At 41.3% G+C, this 13,642-nt stretch overlaps 1 protein-coding gene across 1 annotated transcript in view; it reads right to left on the bottom strand.

Annotated features, from left to right (window-relative positions):
- Window positions 1-13,031, bottom strand: part of GRM3 (glutamate metabotropic receptor 3) — a 106,200-nt gene extending 93,169 nt beyond the window's left edge. The window contains 2 exon segments of the mRNA XM_071803504.1: window positions 11,386-11,506; window positions 12,218-13,031. Of these exon segments, the coding sequence (XP_071659605.1) occupies window positions 11,386-11,506; window positions 12,218-12,297 (201 nt within the window). The 5' untranslated portion in view covers window positions 12,298-13,031.
- Window positions 13,032-13,642: the final 611 nt, after the last annotated feature.

The following is a 13,642-nucleotide window of genomic DNA, read 5'->3' as shown; positions in this document are numbered from 1 at the left end:
CATAGGTGGATTAATACATGCAAAAAATTTTGGCAGGAACAATAATGGAAACAAATAGAAAAATTATTACATGGATTAGCACACTTAATTGGTCTTAGGCTGCTTAATGAACAATTACCCTGGTGTTTAATCCCCCTCCAGCCATTCATTTTTGCAGCTCTTACTCTCTAAAGATAAACATGGATGATTCCAAATGTGCTTTTGTTTTTGAAACTAGTCATATTAGTATTACATTGTAATCATTGACATGGAAACCTTGTTATAAATGCGAGTGGACAAAAATGAGACATGCTAGAGCATCTATTACTTGGTGATTTAAAAAGTGTGTTGCAAAAAAATTGCAGCACTCTAAAAAAGGACTGAGATTACTACTGTTGATTAAATTGAGATAACCCTTTACGTGGAAGATCTTGGGAACAGACAGTTGATTATCCAATAAGTAGCATTACAATGCGAGGCTCTGCTGATCATGATCAGACAGTGTATCTTAGGTACTTAAGTTACTTGGCACGTTGAAGGTTCAAGAGACAATAAATCAGATGAGTATTTGTGATTGCTAGACTCTGATTCCATGTACTACCGGTGGAAGGAAAAAGCATCAAGCTGCATCCCACTGGTTTCCTGAACATCATCCCCCATGTCTTTGCATCCTAGATCATAAAAAAGTTCTCTCTCACATGGAGATCAACCTTCCTCTTCACTTAGTGTGTCCAAATAGTGTTTATATAACAGACCCAGTGTGGCCAAATCAGACAGAGGGCGGAGGAAAGGGACTGCTCTCGTGCATAGTGGTGGCTTGTACTCTGGTAGAGTCAGACCAGTTAGATCTTCAGAGTTGCTGCTTATCTGTTCAGTGGGTATTCAAGGCTTGGAAGTTAATGGTCAGGAGGTAATGAGATGGACTGTATGTGTTTTAATTTACTGAGATATATTAAAACATCATGTTGATTAGTTTGAAGGTAAGAAGGAACGTTTTTTTGTAGTGATGTTAAGCTGCTCCATGAATTGCTGCAGATACTTGAGTGAATGCTTTTTACTTTTTTCTTCCTTTCTGAGGCTTTGTATTTTTGGGGGTAGAATTGCTACACCCATATTCATGAACAGCTGCAAAGGGTTCTCTAAGGAAACTTTGGGACAAGTACCTATGGCAGCTCCATTAGGATCCTTCTGACTTTATCTGTATCGTAGCCAGTTTGGAATATGTTCTAGTCTGGCCAGGGAAAAATTTTGAGTCTTAATAAAAGAAGAGAAATTAAACAAGAGTGGCAGATATTGTGTCTGCGGGCATGAAATTCTGGATTTTTGCTAATGCCACATTCATCAGGCTTAATGCAGATGAACTCTGTGTGAGTTTGCCAGCAGCAAAGTCAAACTTCTCATCCGAGACTTCCTGACGCATTGCTCTGCAGTTACAATACTGAAAGCATGAGCAGCTTCTGCCTTTTCATGGACCTGTGGCTAGAGTACCTAAATGAATACCAATCCCACATTTGGATCCACCACTCAGACCTGTGATATTCACTGGTATATTTTATGCTTGGAGTTGGCCCAGAGACTTCCCTTCTACAAATGCTCCTGGAGAGCTTTTCTCTGACTTGTGGACAATCAGACTGCTACCTGGAGTTAGTGGATGGTCACTTCATATTCAACATGTTCAACATGTTTCCTGCTAACTGTGATCCGTGCTAGACAATGCAGCAGTTAAGCATCCCTCTGTTTAGTGATGATTGAACCAACAGAAGCCATCGCCCATATAGATCCCTCTGGCAAAGACAAAACAGCAGGTTATTCAAACTACCTAAGAAATTTTCTTCTGAAATGTGAGTGTGGATGTGAGGGCTGACAATTGTTTGGTTGGAGTTGCATGGGTTTGCAAACTAGAAATGACCAGGAGCAGTCAAGGAAGAGTGCAGCAAATTGGAAGGTAACAGGACAAGGGCATCAGTATGGTTCTGTGAGGCTCCTGAGGGCTCTTTGGGTAAAATGCTGGTTGGAGGGCAGCTTGAAGCACAGAACAAAGAAATGGCACAAAGGATTTCTTTGAGGGATGTTGTATTCAAGACAAGAGAATTCAAACCATTCATTGTCTTTACTCATCTTTTGGGTACAGGTCCAAATGGACAACTGGAGAAGGTCCAAAGGAAATCAGCAAGGATAACAAGATTCTAAAAAAAGCACATGTCTGAAAGAAAGGCAGTTATTTCATGGAGTCAAGAGGAGATGGCTGAGGGGATCATTATATAAATGAATGTTTAAAAGCCAAAAATATAATCCCTTTTCTATACAAAAGGCTACAATGGAAAGTTCTAAATTGTTTCCAATTTCCATAGCAGAGAGGACAAGGGTGATAGACTTGGTTGAAATAAAAGGAATTTAGTTAAAATCCTGCAGACCTTCTGTCCATAAGAACAGTGCAGCATGGGCATGCACTGTTACAGGAGGCTGTGAAATCTCTGTTGTTGCAATTTCAAGGGAATAATTCCACAAGTATTAGTTACTAAAGACTTAGAGATAGTTTATACTGTCTTTGGAGGGGGAGATGCATCAGATGAAGTCCTTACTCTTATCATTATCTATGGAACTATAAGTGCTCCATCGAGGAAAATGGAACATTGTGTACAGTCTTTGAAAATTAAGAAGCTTACATAAAAAAGACCTCTTTCTATCCATTTTTACCCTATTGGGTAATACTGCACCCTTTCAGGGCAAGTTTTAATTGGGACCTTGTGCCCTTTCCAGGATATCACAGGGACTCAGAAACCCTATTATTCTCTGTAGACATTCCCTGAGCATTGATTTAAGGTATCTAGGTCTAAACAGAGCTATTTGTCTACTTCGTTCCTTAAAACTGGTGAATGAGGAATAGACAGACTTGTTGAAAAGAGTGTGTGGCTCCACCTTCCAACCTACTGGCCAAAATACCTGAAACAGTGACATTTCAGGGAGCAGGAATGTCTCCCACAGATAAGCAGACAACAGGGCATTGCTGGCTCACACCACTTCCTGCTGCTACAACTGGATGCTCCAATTTCCATTTAACCTTTTAGTCAAGTAACCTGGGCTTAAAGTCATCTCCCAGCTCCTGGTGTTTCTTCCAGACTGGAGTCTTCTTCCTTTCTTCGTATTGAATAATGTCACTAGGAATATGTTTATCTGTGCTTGATACTGAGGGTTTAACATTAATCTCAAAGTTTTATCCTGGATATCTCCTTCTGGGAAGAAACCTTGGTCAGATCACTGAGCAATCCTTAGAAATCTTGAAAATGTCAATGAAATAATAAAAACCAAGTCAATTTTCCCTGTTCATCAGAGGACTCTCATGCTGTTGAAGTGCCTGTTATTTCAGTAGTCTTTCAAATAGTCTCTGAAACTGTTAAAATAAAGACACCTTTCCCACATTTTCCTTCTCTGCCTTTCACAAATGATGGTTCTTTTAACCTCCTTCTCCCCTCTTTGTTTGCTTAGAGGATCAAAGCTTTTTTATTTATTTCTTTTTCCTCCCAAACAGTTTCTGGAGTGTTAAAAAGCACCACCAGTATACTGAGTTTACATTACAAACAAGTTAAAATTCCCAGTCTGTCAGAGCTTTTCTCCTAGGATACGAAGGAAAGCGAAGTTCAACTAAACTGCACAATTAATCGGAGATCAGTTCTGAGAGAAGAAGAAAAGGTTGTTTTAAGCAGGGCTATTCTCTTCTTGGGGATTTAAAGTCCACTTCAGAGAGCAAAATTATTATTCCCTGAAAGTTATCTCACTTTATTTGTATTCCTGGAGCTACCCCATTAGGTCATCTTCCCTTTTCACTCATAAAATCATCTTAATGAATCGACTGCAGGATTAGCTATATGTAAATACATCCTTATTGACAGTCACACTGACAAGCGAATGGATGAAAAAGGGCATGGACTGCATGTTGGTTTTGCCAGAACTGTGGTCATTTTTGTTCTGCTTTCAAGACCCCAATATGGACATCTTATTTTTTGGTTATGAAGAAAACACTCTTTTTCAAGGTAAATGCATCCTGTAATTATGGTAAGATGAAGAAATGTGTGCTAGATGATTTGAGAGTATTTGGCTGAAACAGATTTCAGTGTTGATCTGCCATTCCCACACAGACAATTGCTACCCTTGATAAGTCAGTCTTGTATATCAGTGCCATGTAGGACGGGGTTGAACCTTTTCAAGAAAATGCATTGTCTGTTGATCTCATTGTCAGTCATTGTCAGAGCTCTTCCAAAACCCTGATGGTTCTAAGGAAGAAAGTGAGCAAACACAATCAAGGGACCCCAAGGGGATACACTGAAAACAGTCACTAGCCAGATTTGCAAGTGTACTTCAGTGCATTCTTACACTGTTTGGGAAAAAATGCTAAGAAGATTCCTACAAACTTTGTAAATTTTCTTGTAAAATGTCATTCTGAGGTAGCATTTTGTGGACAATTATTTCAAAAAAAGGAAAAGTAGACCCTTATGTCTATGCAAATAATGTGCTGTACAGACCAGCATTGTAAGGTATCATTTTCACACAGTTTTGCTGAAGTTTAATCCAATATTGCTACAGTGATGTCCTATGTTCTTTTGTTTTGTTTTGTTTTGTTTTTCCATTTTTTTTACAAGGACAAAAATTAAACACTGTCAAACTAAACCTACCAGCAGGTAAAAAACAAGATCTTTCATCTGTTGTCTAGAGAAACACCTGGAATCTTTTACAATGGAACCAAACTCAGTGTCACTTGACATACAGTGACGATATCTTTCTGAGTGATGAAACATTAGTAAGAACGTCATTAAAAATCTGTGATAAAAAGCCAGAAATTTTATAACCATATTCTCAACTAGTGATGCTCAACGAAATATATAATCTCACCAAAATGATAATCAGGCTTTTGAAAATTTCCTTGTCAAGACAAAACCAATTATATTTTTGCATAAAAAATATATTTTTAAACATCCTTGAAGATAAAGATAATTTTTGTCATTTCTTGGCCATGTGAGCTCACCCAGGCAATCAAAGTGTTTTAACACCTCAGAACTGGACTCTACATGTCTTATAGCGCAATATCTTTATCTTCCTCTTTGTCTCTGTCATTTTCTCTGTTTCTCTGTTTTCTCTTCTGATGAAAATACACAGAAGTGAGGAGAAAAAAATATTCTTTGAGTTCTGGAAAAATCCCCGAAATTTGCTTCTTGAATTTTATCAGATATGTTTGGCTATGTGATTTTAACAGCAGGGCAGCCAATTTATGCTAAGCATCACAAATGTAATGTAGCATTTTCAAACACCAGCAGAACAATGTCTTATAATGCTTTGGTAATAATTTCTTTACTGCATGAGGCAACCCCTGTGAATGAGATTAATAATAATTATATAAATACATAATAATTATGGAACAATATAGAAATTGCTGGGAAGTAAGTACCAGATCAAAAAACAGCTCAGCCAGAGATCTCCTATAAAAAGTGCATGTAGAAATGTTCACTAAGGCACAGCTGCAAGTCTCCCATCAGGAAGGCATCCACATAGAAGCTGGAGCCAGTATGGGATTGAAGGGACTTTAATCACAACCATGTTATATAAAAAAAGAGAACAATCCTAATGCCATGAGCTGTACACTGAAATGGTCAAGAACTGCAATTCCATACTCTACATGAGATAGCCAAGGTCAGCAAGGTCAAGAACAGCCTAGGAGCATCGGAGAAAACAGACTGTCTTTCTATAGGGCTCCATTCCTCATCAGAGAGGAAAAGAGTATGTAGCCTTCAGTATCCCTTTGTTCCCATAGCAGAGGACTGGGGTTGCCTGGAAGCTCCTACACCATTTCAGACCTGATATTACATATTGGTTGAGTGGGGAGCTCCATCACCGATGAATCAATATTTAGAGATTTTTAGGAATGAAAAACTTTATGAATAAATTTTGGAATAAATTTTAGGAATTTAGGGATGAAACAATGTTTTGTAAGATTTTCAAGCCCTTTTCAAATGGCGTCCTATCCTATACTTCATGGGTCAGTGTAATGGTCATTGGCTTAACTACACAGTATTCAATGACTGTTGCCAACCACTGATGTCCCAAAATGCTAGATTTGGCTTCTGACACACTACTTTTGCTGGAATAGGTTTATGGAGTTGCACCATAAAATCAGGCAGCCCTTTGTTGGCCACTTATCTCAGCCAGAGTCTTTGAAGGGCTAGTTCCAGAGAAGAGCCCCAACACTGCCAAATCTCAGATTCAACAAACTGCCTGCAGCATCCTCCTTCACAGACTGCGTGGTAGTATCTCAGTCAGCCTTACAACACATGCTTTTGAGGACCATTCATCATAAATCAGGGGGCTGAGGCTTTTCAAAGTCCTAGATTATGCAGTTACGTTAACCCCTTCAGATAGAGCATTTAACTTACACAAAAATTATCTGTGATTTGAGTGTGGACTCATCAGTGGAGCTTTCCAAGGGAATGGAAGCTGATGTATGAGTCTTACTACATTTCTTGGCTGAGGGTGCACTCACTATATCCTGCACAATTTGTTTTTACCCTGTTTTGCACCAGTCTGTCATCTTCCAGACAAAGGTTTTAAAGGTTTTTCACAGTTTTCAGGTTCCCTTCAGCTCCTTCCTCCCAGTTAGCCCAAGCACAGCCTCCTTCTCTGTACCAGTGGGAGGTGACTTCCCTGTACCACCCACACCCTCTGCTTCTCTTTCCTTTTTTTTTTTGGCAGTCGCTATTTCCAGCCTTTGTCAGTGCTTTGCCTCTGATTTCATCTCACTCCCAACCCTTTCATTGTCCTTCCCTATTTTATTCTACCCTTTGTCCTCTCCTCAAGCACTCTTTATTTCCTCAAGAGCAGTCTTGTTTTTTCTCACCTGCATATTCTACCTCCTTGTCTCAGCATCCCTCCTCGCAGATGCCCTGTTCCTAAAGGGGTACTCTAAACTAACATATTCATCCTTCTTCCCAATAATACCTTCCTTGTAACACACTAATTCTGCTAATACAGTTCTGACCTGTGAATTTGCTGGCTTTGTGGTCACCCACTGAGTTTTTTACTTCGTTCCTCATTGTGTGCGCTTGCTTGGTTTTTGTCTGGAATCTGAAAATCTCTCCATTGACTTCCTCAGAGACGCCATCAATCTGCTTCTTCCTCCTTTGTTTTTACTGTACTGTCTCTGGATTTTATCTGAAGCCCATTCATGACTACCAGTTTTCCCTCCCTTCTTTTCTCAAACATATGCATAACATGTTGGTGTGTACTCACTGTATGCTGATACCTAGTAAGACTTCTTGGTGACAGTGAACTTTGAAAATCTCTTACATTCCACCTCTCGACCTATCTTCTTTATATTTCTTATTACTTCAAATTACAATGGAAAAAATCAACTCCATGACATTTTCTCTACTAGCTTATCTCTGATGCTGTTCCCTTCCTTAGTCAGTATGATTGAATGCAGTTCTTCACCTGGCTAAATTTTGCAGTTACCACTTCTATTATGTGCAATATTTTTGCCCTTCTAGTTGGATCACAAGATAATGTCTAATCTTTCTAATGAGTGTCTTCCTCACCACCTTCATTTTCTTTATAATGGCTTCATCCGACAACTGACTTACCATTCCACTTACTTTTCTTCCAGCTTGATTACTCATCTGAATGTCTACTACTCTTTCTTTCCTTTCCCATCAAACTATTTTCTATTTTCTTCTCTTTATTTTTTTCCATTTTGTCTCTTACACGTCTGTTTGCCTCAACCCTTTTTTTTTTTTTCTTCACCATGTTTTTTCTTCTTTATTCATGTTTCTACTGGAGAGTTTCAAGGTCTTGCAGCATCCACAAAAAGTCTGCTCCAAGTTCCCATTTCATCCATGAAATGTTCATCAAACAGTCTCTCTGTATACACCTTGCGTGGTGCATATTTAACGTAGTTCATTTACTTAGTTACTATCCTGTATCCCTTTGGATGTACTGGGAAAGGGATTTCAAGGTCAGGGATACCAGTACTATCAAGGTCAAGCCACTTTTTAGACTTCAAGGACCCTGAAGGAAGATGCTCCAGTAACTGGAGTCAAGACCATGCCTTTGCATGAGGATAAGTTGGATCTTAGAAGGTTTGGAAAAGCTGTACACTTAGGTTTTTGAGACAATGTAATGATTTACATGAGGAGCTTATATGTTCCTATATAAGCTGTACAATTGCTAACTACATAAATGCTCCTGTAATCTCAGTATAGCTATGAACAACAACATGATAATAGTTCCAACTACAAAATTTTATATTTGAGAGAGCTAATATGAGATAAAAGCAATATAGTTCTACAGCTTTGTTTTTGTGTAATTTGCTATAGCTCTAGTAAATTCTCTTCTTTTTGACTTTAATATATTCATAACGATTTACCCCTTATGAAAATCTACTGCATTGCTTTGGAAAGACAGCTAGAAACAAGACAATATATTCCTCACAATATTTTTGAAAACCGGAACATCCCTGAAATAAAATGTCCAAAACCCTCATAAGACAACAGATAAGCCAACAAATTAATTTAGGTCACACACTGGATTCTGGGTTTACCTGAAAAAAAAGAACCAATTGGACTAATCTGTAATACTTAAAACACTTCTAACAATCACCTGTGTTTTTGTCTCAGTGGGAATATTTGACAATTGCGGTGAGGCTGTTCCATACACAGTTGTATCCAGAAGGAATTCCTAGTTTTCCTTCATTTTACTCCTACCACTAAAATAAACTCATGATTTTCAAGCCAATCTGTATTTTCATAAAAGGAAATGTGTCCCAGATTTTTCTGCCAGTTTAGGGCTAAATTATCACAGTGAAAGTTTGCCTTATTAAGTTCACAGCCAGGAAGAGTCACAGGCAGAGATTTAGGAAGATGGTACCAGTCAAAGACTACGCCTTTTCCCTGTCACCTTTGGAGTCCAAGTCCACCACAGCTGTGCTGGGACATTCAGCTCTGGGTGCAGGGGAAAGGTGGTTGAACATCCTTCTGGTCACCCCTTCTCTGTGGCTGTAGACATCTCTATACTGCAAACGTAACCCATGCAGGGATTGAAGCACAAACTTATTCTCCATACTGGTAGAGAGCAAGAAGATAATCTTCTCTTTAACTCTCTGACCTGTGCTAAGTTCTTGATTAAGCTTTAAACTAGCTGTCAGTTTCATATCAATGAGCAGAGAAAAAAGCCAGTCAACACTACACGATCTTCTTCACAAAAGCTTATGTAGCTTAGTGTAGTTATACATATTCACACACAAACAGTAATACTGTCTGATCCTGGAGTGTGTCAAACATCTCTGGTGTTCTGTGGCATCCTGAGAGTTATGGCACACCTAGCATTTTATCAACCAGAAAAATACATACCAACCAATCAATAACTATAGTACCACAAGCTGGGAGAAAACAGGTGCAGAAATCCCAATAAACATTTTATATGGCTTTGGAAACAGCATTCAAAACCTGAACAGTGTGAAGTCCCTTCTGCAGGACACTGTTGGCAAGTCCAACAGCCTCATAGAGAGGATCTCACACCCTGTAAAACCTTCAGGTTGGATTCTTACATCACACTGCTAAACCAGATTCTCGGTGGTATAATGCCCCCTTATTGTAGACCAATAGAGAATTTAGCCCACCAGGTTTAAAGGCAAAAATGCAATTTGACCCCAGCATAAATTACATGAGAAACAGGTAATTCAGATCTTATAGTATTCTATATGGGACTCTGTGAACTTCAGAATAATTTAGGTTCTGTAGGACACTTCCATGGAAGAGTTGTGTTTGCACAAAACATCCCAACAGCTCTTTCTTTAAATGCCAGTACATCTCCTTACACTTTCTTCATTTCCATATTCAGTGTTACTTATGAAATGCAGACAACTGAACTGAATGATACGACTATTTGTAACGCATTTATTTTCTTTTGGCTTTCCAGTCTGATTTAGTACTTTGAATCATCACAATTCAATTAAGTATAAAAACATTAAGTGAATCCAGAAAGATACTTTACCCCTGCATTTCACTTTATATTCACTCTTTCAATGATAAAATTAGAATCTTATGCCTAGACAAGGTGTCAACATTTGCCTAAAATCTTTATTTGTAGGAGTTTATAAGTAGGTCATCAGCACAAGTAAGCCAGACAAACATCAACGGTGATTAGAAAAGCATCTCAGCTCTGGGATGAAAGTCTTGTTTTAATGTACTTGATAACAATGCCATTTTGCTTGGTTTTAAGTTACAGAACAGTGAAGCAATTGGTAGATTGTCTATTTTGAAGTATGTTTTATATTTTATATATATAATGCAAGTCTCCAGAAATACTGAGAGTAGACAACATCATTATAAAAAAAAAAAGCCAGAAAAATTAAAGTATGAAATATTCTAACAGAGGACAAATTAACTTGAACTGCACTTCAAGTAATCAGTTTATTACGAAGGATTTGCATGGATTATTTCTGATTTCCCTCGAAGAGTGAACATTAGGAAAGTATAATTTTCCTGTTACCTTAATTGTGAATAAAAGTAGTTTTACGTGTGATTTTCCCCAATGTAACTGGGGAAGTTACATTTTTAAAATTTTTCTGTAATACTTGCATTTAACAACATAAAAAACAGCGGAAGAAGTCATAATGATTTAGATGTGTTTGAGGAAAATGAGAAAAGTCATTTTCCTAAAAGATATATTTGGTCAGGTGGGTTGTGTGTTTTTCAAATTGTTTTCATGCATTTTTAATCAATGCGAGACATATACTTATGCAAGCTGAAATAGGCTGTTCTGTTGCAGTCTTCCAACCAAGATTTTTTTAAAGCTGAATTATTTCAAAAATGAATTAAGGCAAATTTCAGCACGTGGCATAAACCAAGAAAAAAATTGAGAACTCACAAGCTACCAGCAAATCCTTAGTTCAGTTCAATGCAGTATCAGTAAAATGGCCAGTTTTTCAATAATTGCTTGTTTTTATCAAGACTGCTGGAATACAGGGATGTATGTGTAAAGCAATCCGTGGAAACACTATGATAAACTGGGGAGGAAAGTCCCCAAAGTCCAAAACACACCCCAAATTCTACCTCCAGACCAGCATGAAGATACACTTTCTCACACCCACATGTGTACCTCAGCAGATATGTGTGCCTCACACACACACAAATGAAAGATATGTACCCACACATCTCTAGGTCTACACAGAGAGTAAGATAAACACTGTCTAGGAATAAAGACACATTCCTATAGATCTGTACATATAATATATCTATATGCATCCAAGCAAACACAAGCATAGATACATACCCAGAGACATAGTAACACAGGCAAGGCACATACACAGGCACAAAGAACTCTAGAAGCACACACATATACCTATACAGCTGGGTGCATACTCACATGGACAGACAGATATACAGGCAAATATGAGGGAGATTTTACATTGGCTCTATCATCCCTGCTAATTTCTCCTTTCTTTCTGAAGCCATCCAATTTTAAGATCCTGGAGTGAGCCAGGTCCCTGTAGGGGAGATACCTCAGGAGGAGCAAAGCACTTCCAGTTTCTTTAACATTCCCCACCTCTCCCCCCTTACTCCCAGCAGCAGATCCGGGGAGATGAGCTGGGTACCCAGCACGGCTCTCCCAGCTGCTGGCTTCACACTTTCCACCCCAGTTTAAGGAAGGGTAGAGGGCGGCAAGCTTAAATTCTCCTCCATTCACCCCAAAGCCTGCCTCTGCGGGAGCAGGAACCTCTGGGCAATATCTGCGTACAGCTGCTTTGCCCTAGGGGAGCCATCCCCTTTCAGTCCGTCCCCTCCTCACTGCCCCCCACCCCCCCCCGCCCCTAGCTGCTGACTATGGGGGTCCTCCTGCACTCTACCTGCCCTGTGCAGGTGTGAAAATCCGTGCCCCCCCCCCGGCCCCTTCTCCTGGCCCCTGACTCCTGTCAGCAAACCTCTTTGCAAACCACCAGTCTAAACTTTTTCCCCGACAGCACAACCCGCAATCCCCTGGTCAGCAGCTGCATCTCCTCGGGAGTGCAGGATGAGGGATGCAGGTTGCAGGGACCCGGGATGCAGGGATCAAGGCTGCAGGGTGCGGGATGCGAGGGCTGGGATGCGGGATGCAGGGATGTGATGACCGGGATGCATAGATCCGAGACGCAGGATGCAAGGACTGGGATGTGGGATGCAGGGACCAGGATGCAAGATGCCAGTGCCCAGCTCCTTACCGTGCAATGAAGTCAGGTCCCAGCGAGGGTTTCCAGCTGCTCCCGGGCATCGCGGGCCTCCCGATGTGCTCGTTAAGCATCCACCGGGGAGTCTCACCCCCCAAACTTGTGTGAGCTGCTTCCTCTGGGAACCGTCACGCTTTCTCCCCCCCCACCTTGGATCGAATCCCGATGGAAACTCATCAAGGCCTCCTAAGCGGTCAGGGGTAAGGCTGGGAGGAGGAGAAGGGGACAATGGGAGGGAGAAACCGCGATCACCAAGCAATGATCCCCTTCCCTTCCCCTCTTCTATGGAGCACCCACTTCCCGTTCCTCTGAGCAACTTTGGCTCTCCTTGGCCAGGCACCGCCTGCTACGAGCTCTGTCACTTGGGGTCCCCTTTCGCAGCCTGGCATCTTTCAAGATTTCCTCTCCTTTCCGGGCAAAGGGGTTTGGTGCGAAGCTTTAAATTAGGAGGCGACCTAGAGTTGCAAAGACCAGGAGCGAGAACCGGCTGGCAATTTGCAGACCGCCTCTCCCGACACTCGGGGCGGGCGATAGCTCTGCAGCCGGCGCTGGGCGGCGGGGCTGGCTGAGGCTGATTCCTACCGCTTATTCGTTTTACTGCGTTCCTAGCTCTAACTTTGAAGCTGGCTATTGCTCTTGGCACGGTCGGGAACAGGGCTGTGGCAGGCAGCCCTCGGACAGAGGCGAGCCGCTTGTCCCCATGCTGCGGGGCTGCGGGCGCGGCGCTCCCCGCGGCTGCTTAACGGCGCCGGCAGCGCGGGCAGAGCACAGTCCGGTCCCGGGGGAGGACACGGAAGGAGGGTCGGGGGGGGACGGGACACGGGGACGCTGCTGTCGCCTGGCAACCCCACATCCCTGCCCCGAGCATCCCTCCCCCAGCGTCCTGATTGGACGGGTTTGGTTGGGAGGGACGCCCCTCCGAGTGTGCTGCGCTCTGGCACTGCGACTTGTCGCATCCTCAAAAAGCCGGGAGCGGGCAGGGGGGCTGCGAGCAGGTGGGAGAGCCGAGGCAGCTCAGAGTGTCGTATCACCCTCCTCCTGCCTTCTCTCTTCCAGCCGGCTTGATAAATTTGTTTCTGCTCTACATCTCGTAGAAAAAGAGTGTACTTGTGCGTATATGTATATATCAGTAGATACGAGATATACAAATACATGTTTACATATAGCTGCATCTAAGTAGACATATAAATTCTATACATGCTATCTGAATAATCTGTATTCTTTGTGTTATCTCTTTATATTCTCCCGTATGGGAAGACAGAAGAAAAATAGTTACTGGGGAAAGATCGCTCCAGAGTGCAACAAAACTGGATACAAAAGGAAAAAGCAAGCTACTTTTTGGGTTATATATGTTTGAAACCCAAAGATTTACATCACCTGGAGTGTTGACACGAGGTCGTGGACCTAAAGAGAGAATTA

The sequence above is a fragment of the Patagioenas fasciata genome, chromosome 1 (genome assembly GCF_037038585.1).
Source record: "Patagioenas fasciata isolate bPatFas1 chromosome 1, bPatFas1.hap1, whole genome shotgun sequence".
NCBI lineage: Eukaryota > Metazoa > Chordata > Aves > Columbiformes > Columbidae > Patagioenas > Patagioenas fasciata.
Note: the sequence above shows the minus strand (reverse complement) of the source record. Positions and strands in the feature narration are given on the sequence as shown.